This window comes from Mauremys mutica, chromosome 10, assembly GCF_020497125.1.
Source record: "Mauremys mutica isolate MM-2020 ecotype Southern chromosome 10, ASM2049712v1, whole genome shotgun sequence".
Lineage (NCBI taxonomy): Eukaryota > Metazoa > Chordata > Testudines > Geoemydidae > Mauremys > Mauremys mutica.
The window spans coordinates 74,864,259-74,883,176 of NC_059081.1; the positions used below are offsets into that span (position 1 = coordinate 74,864,259).

At 51.5% G+C, this 18,918-nt stretch overlaps 1 protein-coding gene, 1 long non-coding RNA gene and 1 other non-coding gene across 4 annotated transcripts; 1 reads left to right on the plus strand and 2 right to left on the minus strand.

Annotated features, from left to right (window-relative positions):
- Positions 1-38: 38 nt before the first annotated feature.
- LOC123378784 lies at positions 39-17,534 on the minus strand. The gene is made up of 3 exons (XR_006582731.1): positions 17,393-17,534; positions 9,535-9,625; positions 39-1,111 (listed from the first exon to the last, which is right to left on the minus strand). It is a non-coding gene; the product is annotated as an uncharacterized LOC123378784 (long non-coding RNA).
- Positions 268-349, minus strand: TRNAL-CAG. The gene has a single exon. It is a non-coding gene; the product is annotated as a tRNA-Leu (tRNA).
- Positions 6,372-12,776, plus strand: LOC123378783 (tripartite motif-containing protein 15-like). Of its 2 annotated transcripts, none has more exons than XM_045032940.1 (5): positions 6,372-6,816; positions 8,078-8,100; positions 8,752-8,867; positions 9,561-9,602; positions 11,694-12,776. In XM_045032940.1, exons 1-5 carry the CDS (start codon positions 6,709-6,711, stop codon positions 12,206-12,208), a joined length of 804 nt encoding a protein of 267 aa, XP_044888875.1. In that variant the 5' UTR covers positions 6,372-6,708; the 3' UTR covers positions 12,209-12,776. The 2 variants fall into 2 exon arrangements, with proteins under 2 accessions (XP_044888875.1, XP_044888874.1); XM_045032939.1 differs by lacking the exon at positions 6,372-6,816 and adding an exon at positions 7,003-7,817.
- Positions 17,535-18,918: the final 1,384 nt, after the last annotated feature.

Genomic DNA, 18,918 nt, shown 5'->3' on the forward strand with positions numbered 1-18,918 from the left:
GGTGGGGCGCAGGCCTTGGGGGAAGAGGCGGAGGGGGGATGGGAGGAGGCAGAGCAGGGCATCGGGTTAAGTGGCAGAGCGGAAAAGGGTGCAGGCTGGGCCCCCACTTCTCTGGAGCTTCGCGTCCAGCACTCGAAAGATGACAATGGGCCCACGGAGGATTGACTCGCCCCACATCCCCAGTGTTCCCCCCTGCATGGGCGGCCATTTGGGGGAGGCTCAGCCACCCCTGGCCTCTTAGACAGGCTGTGGCTAAAACACAGGCCTTGCTGTGAGCAGGATTTGAACCTGCACAGGGAAACCCTCTTGAATTCTGAGTCCAACACCTTCGCCACTCGGCCATCAGAGCTGTGACCAAAGCACCCCCTAAGGCCAGAGAAATGCCCAGGCCTGACGTCATCTGAACTGCAGAATTCAAACAGCAAACTTGGCTCCCAAAACACCAGGGGGAATTTGGGGCTCTCGGTCCTTCGCCGTGTGGTTAAGCACCAAACCAGCACCCGCCTGTGGGGTCTGTCATTGTTCCTCTCCACACTGTAACGATCGAGACAGGGAGAGGTCAGACAGTGAGGTAGAATCCAGCTCTGCCCCCCACCAGCTCCCGGCTCTATCCGCCAATGGACTGACTTTCTCGCTGGATTAAACTGTTTGTATTGGACTCTTTTCTCTATGTATAAACAGGACTAAGCCACAACTGGACTGTCCGACAGGAGAATGGGCCACGGCTCCCTTCCCCGGACCCTGGATTTCTCACCACTTCAGAGAAACTTGTTAGTGGAAAAATGAATCACATTCAAATGACTGCAGATTATGAACCGTTTGCTGTTGCCTTGGCACATGGCCCCACCCAGCCTTTTCCCCTGAGTCAGGAATGATAATTTATTGGTTCACTCTGATTTGTTTCAGTTTTATGTTAGCATCTATTGCCACTAATTGGTCAGAGCCCGTCACTTCCGGAAGTCCGAAACGTTTCCCCCCTAGCTCCCTTCTCGGTACCTTTGATTTTCCTCAGTCTCCTTCAGAGCACCGGTTTTCTTGGCACCAATAACCAAGACTGATTTCCAGATCAGGAGACGTGTCCTCCAGCTGCTGGAACTTCCCTGTTTCACACCTAGAAAGAAACAGGTTTTTCCCCATTAATCATTATCATATTTTAGTGTCGTATTTTACTCTGAATTTCTTGCCCGTGACAAATGCTGAATTGAGGGACTGGAGAATGAGTCTCTGTGTATCCAGCCACAGACTAGCTGCAGCCCCAGCAATGGCTGTGCAAGCTTCCCCGAGGTGTCCCGTCAATGTGCTTCACCCCGATTTACCGAGACTAGCTCTGGGGACAGGATGAGTTCGGTCCCGTGGGCAATTCACTCCTCGGCCTCCATGCTTTGATGGCCAATAGATTCCAATGTTCCTGCTGGTCATTGTTCTGTGGCCATCTGCCCACCTGCCACTGGACTGAGATCAGCTCCCCTCACACCAGCTCATTCCTCACCGGTCTGTGAATGGTCACCACGTCATACAGACGTTTGTTCACTCCTGCCGGGGGCAGAAGAGAACCCAGTGCCCTGGAGGTGACAGGCCCGTACTGTGTCCCCAGTCAGGGCCATCGTCCCTGCCCTGAGGTGGTGGCTGCTCTGGGGAGCTCACGCTGGCACCGGTGCAGTGGCCCCGCCGTTAGCTCCCTAGTGTAGCCGCTGAGACTCCCCACCCCCAGCGAGAGCCGTAGCCATGTTGGCAGGAGAAGCTCTCCCAGCGACATAGCCCTGCCCACACCGGCGCTTGGGTCAGTGTAACTGTGTCCCTTGGGGGTGGCTCATTCACACCCCTGAGCGACATACGTTCTACCGACACAAGGGGGCGTAGACGCAGCCTGAGCAGAGAAGCGATTTAGAAAACAGATTTAGTTTTGTAGGAAATGCAGAAACCCGGGTTTGTAATAAACCAAAGGAGATTCCGACCCAGGTGTCACCTTCACCACGTTGCAGTTGTGCCCTGGGACAGTTGTGTTGTCTCAGCCTGTGACCAGACTAATGGCGTGTGCAGGGGGAGGAGCCACGCCCCGTCTATGGGGCTTCTGGCATCCTCGAGGGGAGAAAGGAGAAAAGACGCTCAGTCCCCCATGCCACTCACACAGGGGGCGGGAACTTCTGTGGTCATTTAAACAGGCTCAAGGGCCCCGAAAGAGTGAAAGGTGTTAACGTGCCCCTGTCACCGTCCAACACTGAACGGGTGAAACAAAGCTGGGGGTTTGGTAGAGAGACTTCAGCCCGCTTAGTGCCATGGCAAACACACCTCTCACATCCCTGCTAGTGTGTTACTGAAACACAGAGAGAAACAGAGACAGAGTTAAAGCAATGGAAATGTAAAGTAGTCAGTAAGGCTTGTCTTTAACAGCATCCCCTGTGCCCTGTCTCTTTAGCTGGGAGAGTTTTTAGAAGGAAAGTTCCTTCTGTGACGGTCTCTTGGATGGTTTTGAAGAAGGTAACAGCTGTCCTGGGGAAATCAGAGAGATCAGCTGAGATGGGCTGGAGCTGTCACTGTTGTGGTGTCTCTTGTTAAAGTCCAATCCCATAAAGTCCAAGATAAGGCGAACGCACACAAACGGGGAAAGAAGAGAACAGCAAAGATAGAAGATGCAGCTTCTGGCTCTGGCCTAGCACAAGGCCTTGCCAGCCGCTCCGAGACCTAGCAAGCTTGTACCCCCATCGGGCTGCTTGGGGCACGGCATTTAGCTGCTTTCTGCTCACAGGCTTACAGCAGTGTTCAGAACACACAGCCTTGGCCAGCTAAGTCAGATTTTGATTGAACAGAAGCAGAAGGAGAGGGACAGGAAAAAGAAACTATAGGACTAGAACAGCGTTTAAAAGAGAACTGGATAAATTCATGGTGGCTAAGTCCATTAATGGCTATTAGCCAGGATGGGTAAGAATGGTGTCCCTAGCCTCTGTTCGTCAGAGGATGGAGATGGATGGCAGGAGAGAGATCACTTGATCATTACCTGTTAGGTTCACTCCCTCTGGGGCACCTGGCATTGGCCACTGTTGGTAGACAGGATACTGGGCTAGATGGAGCTTTGGTCTGACCCAGTACGGCCATTTTAATGTTCTTATAAAAATAGATCAGGAAGGAAAAAGACAGGCTGGGAGCCGGCGTTTGCCACAGCGTATCAGCCTTCGCCTGGATAGTCTTGATAAAGGGCAGAGCTACTCTGGTGGGCGCATCTGCCGACAGAATGCTGCAGACCGGGTCCTCGACCTCCTCCACCTGGAGGTTAATGTTAAGCGCAACTCGCCTGAGGAGGTCCTGATGCGCAGCGAGGTCCACTGGGAGTGGGCTCGTTGACGATGCACCCACCACCGCCTCATCCGGTGAGGAAGAGGATGAAACACCGGGGGCGAGGACCTCCTGGAGGAGCTCCTCCTGCTGAGGCTCTTGCTCCAGCTGCTCGGGTGAGGTGGTGGTAGGAGGCAGCTGTGCATCCAGCTGTGCATCCAGCTGGTGGAGGGTGACTTACGGTTGCCTCAGGGGCCCGACGGTCGGAAGGGACGGTCTGCGACAGAGCTATGGGAGCACCTTGGCCTGGTGATAAGCCCAAGCTGTCCAAAAGGGCCACTGCTGGACTCTTTGCGATTCAGAGCGGGAGTCCTGAAATAAACCCTCCGGCACATCTGCTTCTGGGTCTTGGGAGTAGTGGCTACCCGCCTGAGACGAAGCCGAGGGGTGTCGAGAAGGCCATGGTGGAGCAGATAGGCCGTGGGCCGACGTCCCCACCGACCTGGTGCTCTTCCGCACCGGGGAGCGGTGCCGTGAGGGACTCGGGTACCGAGAGCGGCTCCGGGACCTGCGACCGGGACGGTGCCGGGAGCTCGACCGTGACCGAGAGCATCGGCGTCAAGAGCGGCTCCTGGTGGAGCGGTGCCGGTATCAGTGCCGGGAGCTCGAACGACGTCGAGAGTAATAAGATGGCGAGCGGGAATGGGAATGGTGCCGTGAGTCCGACCGGCATCTTGTCAAGGAGCGGTGCCGGTACTGCGAGCGGCGGGACGAACGCGACCGGTGCCGGGATCTGGAATGCCGATGGGACCGTGATCGGGAGCGGTGCCGGTCGGGGGCACTGACTGAAGGTCGATGGATCAGGGCCGGTTTCCCAATTGATCGGATGACCCGCACCGGCGGTGCCGGGGGTGGCGGCGGTGCCGCATCTGAGATCGCGATCAAGTCCCTCGCCACTTCACAGACCTCCGGCGTGGATGGGACGATCAACTCCACCGCGGCAGGTGCCGGGGAGATAGGTGCCGGACTCGATGGCCCTTGGTGGACCGGAGTCGACGGCAACGGCTCAGCAGGCAGTGCCATGGCTGCAGGGACCGGCCGGTGCGGTGGAGCCATGCCCTCGTGCCGCACCGCGGGCGGTGCCGGGGCGGCAGGGGTCTTAGACTTTCTCGCTTGAGGTGAAAGCGAGCGGTTCTGGCCTGACTTGGAAGCAGGCGTCCGGTGCCGAGGTGTAGTGGCCGCACCGGTGCGGCCCAGTGCCGAAGAGGCGCTCTTTGATTCCGAAGGGGTTGCGCTCGGTGCAGAAGACGGAGGGGTAAGAGCTGCCTCCATGAGGAGCTGCTTAAGTCTAATGTCTCTCTCTCTTTCTTTGTACGAGGCTTGAACGACTTACAAATTGAGCACTTAGCCGATAAGTGTGACTCCCCGAGGCACTTCAAACAGGAGGAATGTGGATCCCCTGTAGCATCGGGCGATGGCAAGCCGAGCACAGCTTGAATCCTGGGGAGCCGGGCATGAGCTCCGGCTCCGGTGCGGGTAGGGCCTAAGCCCCGAGCCCGACTAACTCACTAAACTGTAACTAAACTGTAACTAAACCACTAAAAGCTAACTATCTTATCTAAATTTAACGAATTTGAGAACTATTTACACAACAAGAATAAGAACTATCAGAGAATGCTAGGGAGGTGGAGGTCAGCTACGCTGCACTCCACAGTTCCAACGACCGACACGGGCGGTAAGAAGGAACTGAGGAGTGGGTGGGTCGGCTGGGGTATATATCCGCGGCCATGGTGGCGCCACTCCAGGGGGCGCCCAGCCGACCCACTGAGTTGCTAGGGTAAAAAGTCTCCGACGAACGTACACGCAGCGCGCGCACACCCTACATGGAATGGACATGAGCAAGCACTCAAAGAAGAATGAGTGGCTGGGAACAGAAACCGGTTCTTCTAAGGCCTAGGCCAAAGCTCCAGCCACTGGGCCATGTTGCCTCCCCGACAGATCCTGCTTGTAATGAAGTGTGGCCATTTCAAGGCCGAGGCCTTGATGACAATCCCAGGCCCAGCAGGGAGCTGAGGTTTCCCACGGGAGTTCTGAATTCCCGTATTGCTCCCTGAGGGGTTAATACTCAGAGGTCGACCAGCACTAGGGGGGTCCCTGAGCCAAACGCTGTGCGGACCCCCAGCACCTGGAATCCAAAGACAGAAGGGCCCCAGAGCGCGGATACCATTGGGATTAGACCGGGTTGCAGTCTGAACTGTGTTATTGTGTATGTGGCCAAGCACCAGCCAAAGGTGTTAGCGGAAACTGTCAAATGTAGGTTTATTGATTCACCACCTGTCAAGGTTCCTTCCCCACTCTGAACTCTAGGGTACAGATGTGGGGACCTGCATGAGAACCTCTAAGCTTAATTAGCAGCTTAGATCTGGTTTTACTGCCACCACCCAAATCCTTTAAGAATTTGGGAAACTCTGTCTACCTTCCCCCCAGACTATCTCCCTCCCAGTAGCCTTGAGAGACTTCTCCACCCAGTTCCTGGTGGACACAGATCCAAACCCCTGGATCTTAAAACAAGGAGAAAGTAACCATTCCCCCTCCTTTCCCCCCACCAATTCCTGGTGAGTGCAGATCCAACCCCCTTGAATCTTAAAACAAGGAAAAATCAATCGGGTTCTTAAAAAGAAGCCTTTTAATTAAAGAAAGAAAGGTAAAAATCATCTCTGTAAAATCAAGATGGAAAATAACTTTACAGGGTCATCAGATTCAAGGAGCCCAGAGGAACCCCCTCTAGCCTTAGGTTCAAAGTTACAGCAAACAGAGGTAAATCCTCTTAGCAAAAACAAACATTTACAAGTTGAGAAAACAAAGATAAACTAACATGCCTTGCCTGGCTGTTACTTACAAGTCTAAAATATGAGAGACTAGTTCAGAAAGATTTGGAGAGCCTGGATTGATGTCCGGTCCCTCTTAGTCCCAAGAGCGAACCACCCCCAAAACAAAAAGCACAAACAAAAGTCTCCCCCCACCAAGATTTGAAAGTATCTTGTCCCCTTATTGGTCCTTTTGGGTCAGGTCTCAGCCAGGTTTCCTGAGCTTCTTAACCCTTTCCAGGCAAAAGGATTTTGGTGTCTCTGGCCAGGAGGGATTTTATAGTATTGTACACAGGAGGGCTGTTCCCTTTCCTTTATAGTTATGACACCACCATGTGACTCCAGCTTCTTGCTGGTTTTACTCAGTGTAGAAAGAGGACAAATAATTCTAAACTGTCTGAATAGAAAACAATCCTAGTCTCTGTTAATGAGGTTTGATTTTCTTGTGGTTCCTGATATCATGGACCCTGTAGAGCTGACAGTCACCTACAGAATCTTGGGTTGCGATGGAAAAACACCCCTCTCCACAAACACACTCTGAACTCTCAACATAAACTCACTCAAATCATTTATGTTTCTTCAGGAAAAGGTTCAGGCCTATTTGGAGACTCTGCGGGAAGAGAGAGAAAAGCTGCTGGGATTTAAAGTGATTGGAGAGGGAAAAACCTGGGAATATCTGGTAGGTGCCCAGTGCTATTAACCTGCAGAGACTTGCAGTGGGAGGTCTGTTGTGAAACAGACTCCTCTGTGGCCTTGGAGAAAGTGGACTTGTGTGTGTTTCTCCATGACCAGGGATTGCTATGTTAGATTCATGTCTGCACACACAACACTGGCCCTGCAAAATCCTCTGCCTGGATCAGGACAACATGTTCTGCAGAATCTAAACTTCCATTCCAGTTCATTTCTAGCCCTTGCGGCTTTCACAAAACTCCTCCCAAGGTGAACTGACCTATATCCCAGGCAGCGCCGTCTGCCTGAGTCTGCAGGCATTTCTTGCCTTGTTTAATTGTTCAATTCTTTTTTCTCCCCTGGCATCTCTGTCAATGTAGTGCTGAGTCCTGCCTCCTCTGCTCTGGGTCTGGATTAACATAGACCTCTGATAACACAGTGTCCCGCCCATGTTAGTCATAGAAACTTCCCATTGAGAGATATTAGGGCTGGTGAGAACTAGGGTGAACAGAAGTCCTGATTTTATAGGGACAGTCCTGATATTTGGGACTTTGTCTTGTATAGGCTTCTATTAACCCCCACCCCCATCCCGATTTTTCACACTTGCGGTCTGGTCACCCTAGTGGGAACGTGTTAGAAAATCCTCTCCCTGTTAACCACAGGGTAAAGTCAAGTGTCAGACACCTTAGAGTTTGCAAAGAAATTGTGTCTCCTGCACATTTTGCACTCCATGAAAGGACCCTAGATTCTATGTCCCTGGCCTGCCATTTTTTTTTAATAGACCAGACACAAGATGAGAGGCAGAAGATTGTGTCTGAATTTCAGCAACTGTGGCAGTTCCTGGAGGAACAAGAGCAACTCCTGCTGGCCCAGCTGGAGAAGCTGGACAGGAAGGTTGTAAAGATACAGAATGACAATGCCAGTAAACTCTCTGAGGAGATTTCCCGCCTCAGTGAGCTGATCAGTGAGCTGGAGGGGAAGGGTCAGAAGCCAGCGAGTGAACTCCTGCAGGTGAGACTAAGTTAGAAAGATCCCAGATCCCACCGCAGGGACAGGACAGCTCCTGAATCATGGGCATTGGGGTGCAGCAGTGGGAGATCTCAGTGTCACTCGTAGATATAAAGGTGACATTGAGTCAGCAGATCCATAGCCTGGGCCCCAGGCCAAGCTGCTTTTCCTCATATTTTGCAAATTCCCTTCCCTGGGATGCCCAGTGGATGGCGTCATAGCACGTGGGACTAAGGTTGTTTTTCTGTTTCTTTCCTCTCTAGGACTTCAGAAGCACCGTGAGCGGGTACGTGTCTCTCTCACCCCCCTTGTACTTCACGGTGCTGTGAAAGGGCTTGGAGAGAACATTAACAACACATCTCCACAGGGCTCTACAGCAAAATGTGTGGGGCAGGGTCACTTTTTGGATACACATTTCTCTGATCAACTTAACCCAGAGGGTCTCAGTCTTTTATAGAAGACTCTGGAATATCCATTCAGTGGGAAAGACTGACCTAAAGTATTCCCATGAGATGTGTCATCCTGGGGGACTGGCTGCCTCAGGGTTCTGGAGATGCAATACGAGCCCTTCATCCCTGACATACTGGTAATGATCAGACCCTGCTCAGCAGGGATCAAGTGTCTTTTCCACTGGAAATCTGTCTGGAGACCTGTGTGGAATGAGCTGGTTTGGGTGCAGCTGAGGTCTCAGTCTACTACCTGAAAGAAAGATCTCATAGCACGATGCACACAAGAAACATGGAGAGAATTGGCCCTGGAGACTTGGCTCCTCCTCTGCTGTGTGCAGGCCAGAGCGGAAGAACATGAATTGGGCTTTTGGGGGAAGGTGGCACAGCCATGGTTTGTGCTGCAGGCCCCGCAGAGCAGGGACTTCCGCTAGCCAGGAATGATGGCGAGTTAGTGACTGAAATGTAACAATGAAATTCTCTCTCCCCAGGTGTGAGGCGGGGAAGTTCCAGCAGCCCATGGAGATTTCTCTGGAGCTACAGAAGAGACTCAGTGATTTCTCCCAAGAAAATATTGTTTTAATGGAGACTTTGAGGAAATTCAAAGGTACTGAGAGTTGGGATCTAGGATGGGAAATCACGGTGTGTCTCTGAGACTGTGGGAGGAGTTAGACTCTGGCCAATTGGTTAATAATTAGGTTATGTATCTATTTAATACAAAATGGAAAGTCGTCAAATTGAGCAGATGTAGCAGGGGCCCAGGCCCCAGGATATCTCACGTTGATCCATTTAGAGAGCTTTGGCAAAATCATTAAGGTAAAAATATAGCACAGCTTGGGGTATCTCACTTTCTCTCTCCCAACTAACAACTCGAGCACAGGGCATGTGCTCGAGAGCAGTTTAGAACCCAACATTTCTGGCCACTTCTGAAATGTGGACCCAGCCCTTCATTGTGCTCTGGCCCCATACGGCAGCTGGTGTGGGCCAAAAGGGAAGGCGTAAATCCTGGTGAGTCCCTCCAGCACAGGAGCCTCTTGTGTGAAACCCACAGCAGCTGGGAGCTGCAGGGGGCCGTGCAAACAAACTCTCTTGCTGCCCACCAGCAGATTACCCTGATGGGCCTCGTGCCAAAGGTTTGTGACCCCTGAAATAGAAGGTTTCAGATTAGTTATTATTAAAGAGGTGGGTGTGGCTCTGCTTCGCTCTCATTAGTAAGACATAATTATGTCAGTTGAGAGTGGGGATGTTATAAATATGACAGCATGAAATCTCACCTCTCTTTTATCCTTTCCATCTCCAGACACTCTGCTATCTGAACCAGAGACAGGAGCACACAGACAGGGTAAGATTGCAGGTGCAGGTTATCTTTAAAAAAGGAGAAAATTTCCATGAAAACATTTCCATTAATTTGAAGCTAAAGTTTCCAACCAAACCAACACCGACCAGACTTAAAAAGAAAACATTCACTGCTAAGGAGATCCCAAGCTGAAGTCGCACAAACAGTCCTGACACCAACCTTAGTGCTCAGTTGTTGCATCGCAGAGGAGAATGGACAGAGTCTGACAACCCATGTGATCATAAGCCGAGAGTTCTTTATTCATTTCCAGCATGCTCTTATATACCATTATGGCAAGCAATCAGACAGTTGCTAATTGGTTAATTAAATATACACAGCCGCAGCTGTAACCCCATCCTAATTAACATCCTACACACCTGTTTGACTTATCATCCTATTTACAGTTAGCTGGCCGATGAGAGCGGACCCAAGGCCAGCCCTTTACACACAGTTCCCAGCGTTATCGGCTCGTCCCAGAAGCCTAAACAATCTCAGCATTTCACATTCTATTCCCAACACTCAGTTCATGCCCACGCCAGTGAATAGAAACAGATAGTGACCAACATCCAAACCCCCTTAACTCTGACCCTGGGGTTTTCATAGACATTCATAGGCCCTTTCAATATTAAATTGAGAGGAATGCGTAGAGAGCACTCTCCCCTTAGGGCAGACACATCCCTCTCCTTTATCCTGGCAGAGGGGGGTCTCCCTCATTGCTCTTCTCCAACATCCGACCTTTCCTTAGGCCAGGGCTGGGCTCTCCCACGCATTGCTTCATGGATTGTGCTCCGAAATTCAGACAAAAAGAGGGCAATCCCTAGGCTCATGCAGACCAGGTGAGAGATTTCAGGAGAGATTAACTTTCACTTCAGAGAAAAAAATGCATGAAAACAGTTTTATAAACAAATAGCTAAAGACACAAACCAAACCAACACCGACTGTGACACCCCCCTCCCCCTGAAATGCAGAGGAGATCCCGCGCAGAAGTCACACAAACAATCCTGCCACCAGTTCTTCCTCCGCTAGAGATACAGTGTCCCTCTGACGCTGCCACCTCCTCCCTTCTCTCTTCCCAAGGCCAGCCCCTACTGACCACTCTCTGGGCTGGAGTGGTTCTGCCCCTACGCCCTGTCCCCTCCTCTTCACCCAGGCCAGGGACAGGAGGATGGGCTCAGCGTGCAGCTTCCCCCTGGGTTTATATCTGGTGCCTCCCTCCTCTCACTCCCCTCTGCACAACGTCAGGTTCCTCCTCTCTCACCCTCCGAGGAGCAGCCCCAGCAGGGGAGGGGGGAGAGAGGCAGTTTCTGCAGCCCTCACAGCAGGTCCCAGCAGCGGGGGGAGGAGCTGCCAGGGCATCTCTGCTGGGTCCCAGGCACTCAGGGCAGAGGAGCAGCTCCCCAGGCTGGCGTTGTAAATCAGAGACCAGGTGCTCTCATCTCTGTGACCCTTTTCCTCTCCAGACCATAGGCGCCAACTTCCCCCAGTGCCGGTGGGTGCTCGCGCCCCCGGGCCCCACCCTGACTTCACCCTTTCCCCACCCCTACCCCACCCCCATTCCAACCCCTTCCCCAAAGTCTCAGCCCCTCCCTGCCCCTATTGGACCCCTTCTCCAAATCCCCGTCCCGGCCCCACCTCTTCCCCGAGCGTGCTGCCTTCCCCCTCCTGCCCCCTCCCTCCCGGCCGAGCGAAACAGGTGCAAGTGCTGGGAGCTAGGGGGTTAAGCGGGCACGCGGTGCGCTCAGGGGAGGAGGTGGAGCGGAGGTGGAGGTGAGCTGGGCAGGGGGGTGGGGAGCTGCCCAATTTTTCAGAGCGCCCACGGAGTCGGCCCCTATGCTCCAGCCTCTGCCATCTGAGCTAGAGCCAGCTGAGGAGCAGGGGGCTGCAGCCTCTGTCACCAAATGTGAATGTACAAAAGTGGGTCCCATTGCCCAGGCTGAGAACTGCAGTGACGTCTCTGCTCGGTGTCAGGCGCCCAGGGCCGAGGCAGCTCCCTGGGATCCAGGCCTGTCCCAGGGCTGCTGGGGAGTGTGAGAAATGGTCCCCGCCTCCCCCAGGGCTGAGCTCTGCCCCTCACGCTCTGATTCTCTCTGTCCCCAGTGACGGTGACTCTGGATCCAGACACGGCTCATCCCCAGCTCGCCCTGTCTGAGGATCGGAAACATGTGAGATGGGGACACGCCCGGCAGGATCTGCCCGACAACCCTGAGCGATTTGACACTGAGCTCTGTGTGCTGGGCTGTGAGGGATTCACCCTGGGGAGACATTGCTGGGGGGTGGAGGTGGGGGATGGAGAATGCTGGGCTGTGGGGGTGGCCAGAGAGTCTGTGAGGAGGAAGGGCTGGATCGGTCATAACCCTGAGGGGGGGATCTGGGCTGTGCAGTGGTGGGGGTGTCAGTTCCAGGCTCTCACCTTCCCTGAGACCCCCCTGCCCCTGAGCCGGGTCCCCAGAAGGATCCGGGTTTCTCTGGACTGTGAATGGGGGCAGGTGGCATTTTTTGATGCTGATAACGAGGCCCCGATCTTCACTTTCCTGCCAGCCTCTTTCACCGGGCAGCGAATCCGTCCCTGGTTCTGGGTCTGGACAGGATCCTGGCTCAGACAGTGTTGCTGAGACATGGGGGGGATATCGCCCTGGAGTCTCACACACCCTTGTCTTTGTGACATTGGAAGTTTCCTGTTTCCTTCAGGCTTTCTGCCATGCAGTGCCCACGACCCTGGCGGCCCTGCTAGGTGTCTGCCCTGCCAAAGTATGGAAAACAGGGGGTGGCTTCTCTACCTCCGCCAATCTCATCCACCCAAGGCTTTTGCCGCCGTATGTCACTGTCCTCTGGCACAGGAGGACTCTGGGAATTCTGGCTCAGACAGTGCTACTGAGACATGGTGGGAATAGGCCAATGGGCATGAAAAAATGGGTGTCTCTAATCACAGTCATCCTAGTCTGTGATACTGGAGGCCTCTCATCTACCTAGCCTCTGGCTCATCTTCATGACCTTGGAGGACACCTGTCTACCCAACCCCAATATCTAATCTCTATGACACTCCCCCTCCCTCCCTGCAGCCCCAGGGATGGGAAGGGCTGGGGGGGGGGTGAATAACTCCTGGAGCTGCTGCAGGTGCATAGGGTTCCTGAGGGGCATGTGTGGGGCTGCAGGATGAGAACTGATGGAGGGTCAGGGACAGAGGTGATGTGGGGGTTGGGGCTGTAACTGCTAGGTGGGCTCGGGGACAGGCAGCTGTGGGGGTGGCAAAGACACCAAATTACTTGTGATTTGGGAGGTGTGGGGAGAAGGGGGATACTCTGCACCAGCAGGGAGCCTGGGAGATCGAGACCCGGTCCCAGGGACTGGCAGGTGTGACCTCCAGGCCCCTGGGGAAGGGATGCTGTGGTGAGGGGGCGGGAGGCGGGGGAGGACATGTCATTTGGATGAAGGTGAGCTGGCTGCGGGGAGGGGAGAGGCAGGTTTCATCAGAAGGGAGAGAAGAAATCAAGGGGGGGGCAGGAAATAAAGTAAAACAAGAGTAAATCGAGAAACCTGGGGAAAGGTGAGGTGGGCAGCGAACTAATGCGAAAAGAGTGAAAGCAAGTGGAGACACTTAGGGCAGAGGGGGAGGAAGGGGAGAGAACTGGGAACCTGAGCTCGAACGATCTGTGATAGGGAATGAAAGAGATTTGGGGCAGACAGAGAAATAAATGGATGGAGAACAGCGCTAGCTAAAATGATGTGCAGAACTGGATGAAATAAAAGAAAAGGGAGAAGGAAAGAAAACACGAGAGGGAGAGCTATAAAATCTTTCTGATGTGTGACTGTAACTCGTTAACGGAGTGAAAGTAAGCAGAGGGACTTACTGGTACCCCAGGTCCCTCCTGGGCAAGGTGGGGGGGGGGCTCTGGTCACTGGAAGGGGCGGGGCCTCTGGTGGAAGGGGCGGGGCTGGGGACCAGGAGCCCTGGTGCTGCAGCAGCAGTAGCCAGGAATCCTGGGACCGTGGCAGCGATTTGAAGGGTCCCCCCAGAGCTGCTGCCCCTTTTGCTACCCACATCAGTGGCCCTGCCAGGAAAAAAAAGGGCAGCGACGTTAAAGCAACTCAGCAGCGCTTTAACATCGGCCGTGTGTGGGCCGGTACCGGCAGCCAGTTCTCATTGGTGCACTGTACCATTTTCACCTCTGCTCATTAATTCCACCCCCGAGTGCATTTGCAATATTTCCACTTTAATGCCTTTCAGAACAATACTTCAATTTTTTTGATGTTTTTCCCACATGGTCTTGTTATGAAAGTTCCCTTCCAGTTCCCTTTAAGCCTGTCATTTACTTTATGTATATAAAGCATATAAAAGTGTTTCCTTGTTTATTTCCCTTTCATTTTCCAGATGTGAGTTTTGAAGATAGTCATGGAATTTTTTTTCTCCTGAACTGGTTGTGTCACTGCACTCTAATGAGGATATGCCTGTATGTCACTCTGGGTTTATCTACACTGCAATGTAAGCCCAGGGTCATTGGGTCTGGAGTCAGCTGGCCAGGGGTGACAGTAACGTAAAGTACTTGACGGAGTCCTGAGCGGGGGTGTGGCCTCAGCCAGAAGAGGCAGGGCCTTTCCATATTTAGAGACCCTGAGGCTCTGGCTGTGGCTGGGAGTCCTGGCAGGGCCGGTGCAAGGATGTTTCGGGCCCTAAGCGAAACTTCCACTTTGCCCCCCAACCCCCCGCACCTCCGCCCTGAGGTCCGCCCCCCCCCCGCGGCAGCTCCCCCCCCTCTGCCCTGAGGCGCCCCCCTGCCCCAGCTCACCCCTGCTCTGCGCACAAGCACGAGCACCAGCACCCTGAGCACGCCGTCGGTGCTTCACTTCTCCCGCCTCCCAGGCTTGCGGTGCCTAAGCTGATTGGCGCCGCAAGCTTGGGAGGCAGGAGAAGTGACGCAGCTATGGCATGCTCGGGGAGGAGGCAGGGCAGGGGTGAGCTGGGGTGGGGAGTTCCCCTGCATGTTGCCCCCCCCCTTACTTGCTGCAGGCGGCCCTCCCCCCAAAGATCTGGCCGGTGCGGTCACTGTCGAAGAAAATGGCACCCCCCAAATCCCAGTGCCCTAGGCGACTACCTAGGTTGCCGAAATGGTTGCACCGGCCCTGGTCCCAGGGCCTTCAAATCACCCCGGAGCTACCAGCTGCAGAGGTGGCTGGGAGCCCCGGGGCTCAGGGGCAAATTAAAGGGCCCGGGGCTCTGGCCTCCGCGGAGCTCCAGGCCCTTTAAATCACTGCCGGAGCCCTGCCACCGCTACCCCAGGGCGGCAGGGCTCCAGCGGTGATTTAGAGGGCCCAGGGAAGCCAGTCTAGTCTGGCACAGCTGTAGCCCTGAGGATTAATCTGTTGGTCTGTATAAAATGTCTTTTTGATAAAAGTGTGTAGGCTGCATAGATTAATAGAATTTGCAATAGCTGTAAACGCAAGATACCTAGAAGCTTCTAAACCAGACATCCTGGCCTATTTCCTCTGTGACGCTGAAAGCAACCTTTAAGACCCTTACTCAGAAAAGTGATAATAGGAAACAAACCTACGCAAATTGTCTAGGGACTTTCTGAATATCTGCTAACCTTTCACCTAGTTAGGTGCAAAAGGACCTTACAAGTACACCACAAGATACGTAGATAGTTGTCATTAATACGTATACAAAGGTCAGCCTATGAAAACAGGTACCCTCACCTTTCCATGGGGAAAGCCAAATTTGGGCGTAAGAGGAAGGAGTTCTCCCTATAAAAGGTGTGATAATCCACCATTAGAGCAGGCGATACATCTCTCTGTTTCCTTGTCGTCTCAACCTGCTTCGAAGCCTTTTCTCCTATGAAAGCTGTTAATACTAAGTCGTAGTATTGATTCTTCTCAAAGTTGTGAGTATGAACATATTCTCATTTTTGCTAGAGCATTTAGGTTAAACAAAAGAGGGTTTTACTTATAACCAGTTTCTTTGTAACTTCCTCTAGCAGAGGTGTGAAATTTACTCTAGCGCTGTAGAGTACATTTAGAACTGTATAATATCATATTATATCTCTTAAAGAACTGTGATATTTTGTAACTTTGTAATCTCATACTGCTTTTAACATTTTACATTTACTTCTTGTTTTGTTGATTTTAAATAAAGGGTCTTGTTTGACTAAACTCTGTCTCTGTCCTAATTCCTGTAATACACCCCAATCTCCTTGTATTAAATTCTGTGTAGCCTGATTCAAGACGAACTTTTATCTTCTGATCACACATATTGGCGAGCCATACCCAAGTTATTAATATCTATTAATTATTACTAACATTCTTAATTAATTAGAAAATTAATTATTACATACAACCAAATTACGTGGATAAATTCCACTGTCCCTACTAACCCTCCCCAAATCAGGCAACACAGCATACCAGTTCTTGCCGGTACACCGTACCAGACCGTACCAGCTTACTTTCACCTCTGCAGCTGGCACATGTCGGAGAACCCTGGGCTTGAGCATCTACACTAACCTAGGCTCAAATCTGGGGCTCTGGTGTCCACACTGCAGCATGTAGACCTCAGTCCAACCAACCCTATCCCAGATTCCGACCTGAAATGTGGCCGCTGTGGCCCTTTGACCATGTTGCAGAGTAGCAAAACTTTTCTGCCCACCCTGCACTGTGGGAAAGCCTCCATGAGGGTTCAAATCTTAATATACATCAGACAATCCACACAAGAGAGGGACCCCATAAATGGTTGGATGGTGGGAAAAGCTTCAGTTCTAGCTCATACCTTCCTAAACATTTCAGAATCCACATGGCACTGTATCTATAAATGCCTCGACTGGAAAAAGTTTCATTGATGATCAAACCTTGCTTCACATCAGAGAGAGAACCGATAAATACTTGGAATGCAAGAAAAGCTTCAATAACTGCAGGAAAAGATTCAGTCTGAGCTCACAAATTATTCCCCATCGGATAATTTACACAAGAAAGAGCTTGAAGGGGTACCTTCATTTGGTGCTCACACAGCATTAAGCGTCAGCAAGTCCATACAGGGAAGAGCCTCTCAGATGTCCTTAGCCTAGAAAATGCTTCAGTTGGAGCTAACACCAGATTGGACATCAGAGACTCCTCCACACAGGAGAGAAATTCTCTCGGTGCCTTGACTAGGCAACATACAAGTTGTCAGTCTCAAAACACACAAGTTCAGGAATCATTTCCTTCTGGTTACAAGTTTCCACACTGTCAGTGGGCAACAAAATCAAATCAGTTTTATGGTTTCTTTGTGCCCTTGCTAGGGTATCAACTTGATTAGATAAAGTTGCTACACCCTTTCCCAGCAACACACTAAGCAACAGTACCAGAGTCATTTGTCCTCTGGGATCTTGTTAGTTACAGTGTCACCTCCCTAGCAGACACAAATTTAGGACCATTCCCTTTCTGGGCGTTAGTTGTAACCAGAACCAACTCTGAGACAACTGCACTGCTCTCAACCATCACAGGCTGAGAGGCACCTTCTCTCTGCTCCACAGACAAAGAAGAGCTGGAGAAACCTTCCCCTTCACCAGACACACAGCTTGGGATATCCTTTCCCTTGTCCCAGCACACAGGACTGTTCACAGACAACTGCTTGGAGACTGGGGTAGCTTCCTCCATAGGCAAGTCATTACCCCTGACAGACACAGGCACATTTCCTTCACTGTCACAATCCTCCACACAGGGAACAGGGAAGATATAGGGACACTCATTTTCCACTAACTTTGCCTTCCCCAACTGGTTAGACAAAGCCATCAGCTCACACGGCTGCCTAGGCTCATCGAAACTTTCCTTACCTTCCTCTCCCTTGTCCCAGCACCCAGGGCTGGTTACAGACAAATACTGGGATAGTGGGGTGTTGTGTATTTGGTTGTCGTGGTAACAGAATCTTGTTGTTGCTCTGGCAACTGAGTTAGACTATTAGGGGATAGCCCAGCCAGTTTTGGCTGGTTTGGTTAGTTCAGTGTGTGGCAATAAATGGCTGCTCCAAGGTTTACAGCTGTCTGTGTCTCCAGTGATTTCTTCCTAAACTGCTGCCCTCAAGGATATAACAACGTGGCGACGAGGGTGGGATCTCTGTTCTGCCCCAGCAACAGAAGGACGTAGACGTCAAGGTGTGACGATGCGGTTCTGGCGGGACCCAACTGAGAGTGCCAAATCAGGACCAATTGCTCAAACAGGGCAGTCACAGCCCTAGGCTGGGGTTTTTCCACCTCTAGGGCAAACCAAACCAGCCAGACAAAAAGGACTTTGGTCTCACCCCACTGGCTAACCACAAGTCACACAAGCAATTTCCTTAGACACTCCAGTCTCCCAGTATCACCATGTGACGTTATGACTGTGATATAATATCTCATTGAAAGGGGAAAGGGCCAGAAAGAGTTAATTAACTCATAGACTGACCTAACCCATGGGTGAACCTTGAGGACGGGTTAGGAAGATATGTAAATGACTAGAGCTTTGAAATGCAAGTCTGCATTGTTAGAGGTAGAAGGGGAAATGTTTGCTCAGGTCTTGTGATGCAAGCAAACAAGTCTTGTCTATTGCTATAGTTTTAATTCAAAGATCAAAAGAGGAATATTAACATTTATGATGATACTTGAGTGAAATAGTATTATTGTCTATGTGTCTCTTTGAAGGTTGTGCTAACCTGTATCTGAACTGTTTAATGGATAAATTACTCTGTGCTAATTGCCAGGATGTTTGGGAGAAGGAGTTAAGCCTATTGTTTTCTCAGGCCGAAAGGCTGCTGGAAATGTATAAGAACCTGGGACACGATCCTTCTTCATCTCAGATCTGCTTTGGGTTTCAAGAGGGGGAAACTTTAAGCCATAAGGATTGAGATCCCCAGTCATTGACTGGAGCCACCCTGAATATGGACATTGGACTATAACCTATGGACTATTTCTAAAAGGACTTTTGGCAACTACAAGCTTATCTCTGCTGTATATCCGAACCTCAAGAATTGAATTCAAGTCTGTCTGTAGATTAATCTTTTAACCAACACTCTCTCTCTTTTCTTTTTTAATAAATTTTAGCTTAGTTAATAAGAATTGGCTATAGCGTGTATTTCGGGCAAGATCTAAATTATAATTGAACCTGGGTATGTGGCTGATCCTTTGGGATTGGAAGAACCTTTTCTTTTATATGATGAAGTAAGATTCTTAGGAATCATCATCATATCTGACAGGTGTGTCTGGACGGAGGCCTGAGGCTGGGCACTTTAAGGGAACTGCATGATTTGGACTTCTAAGTGACCAGTAAGGTACTGTAGAAGCTGTTTTGTGCTGGTTGGTAAATCTAAGTATTGAAATAACCACCA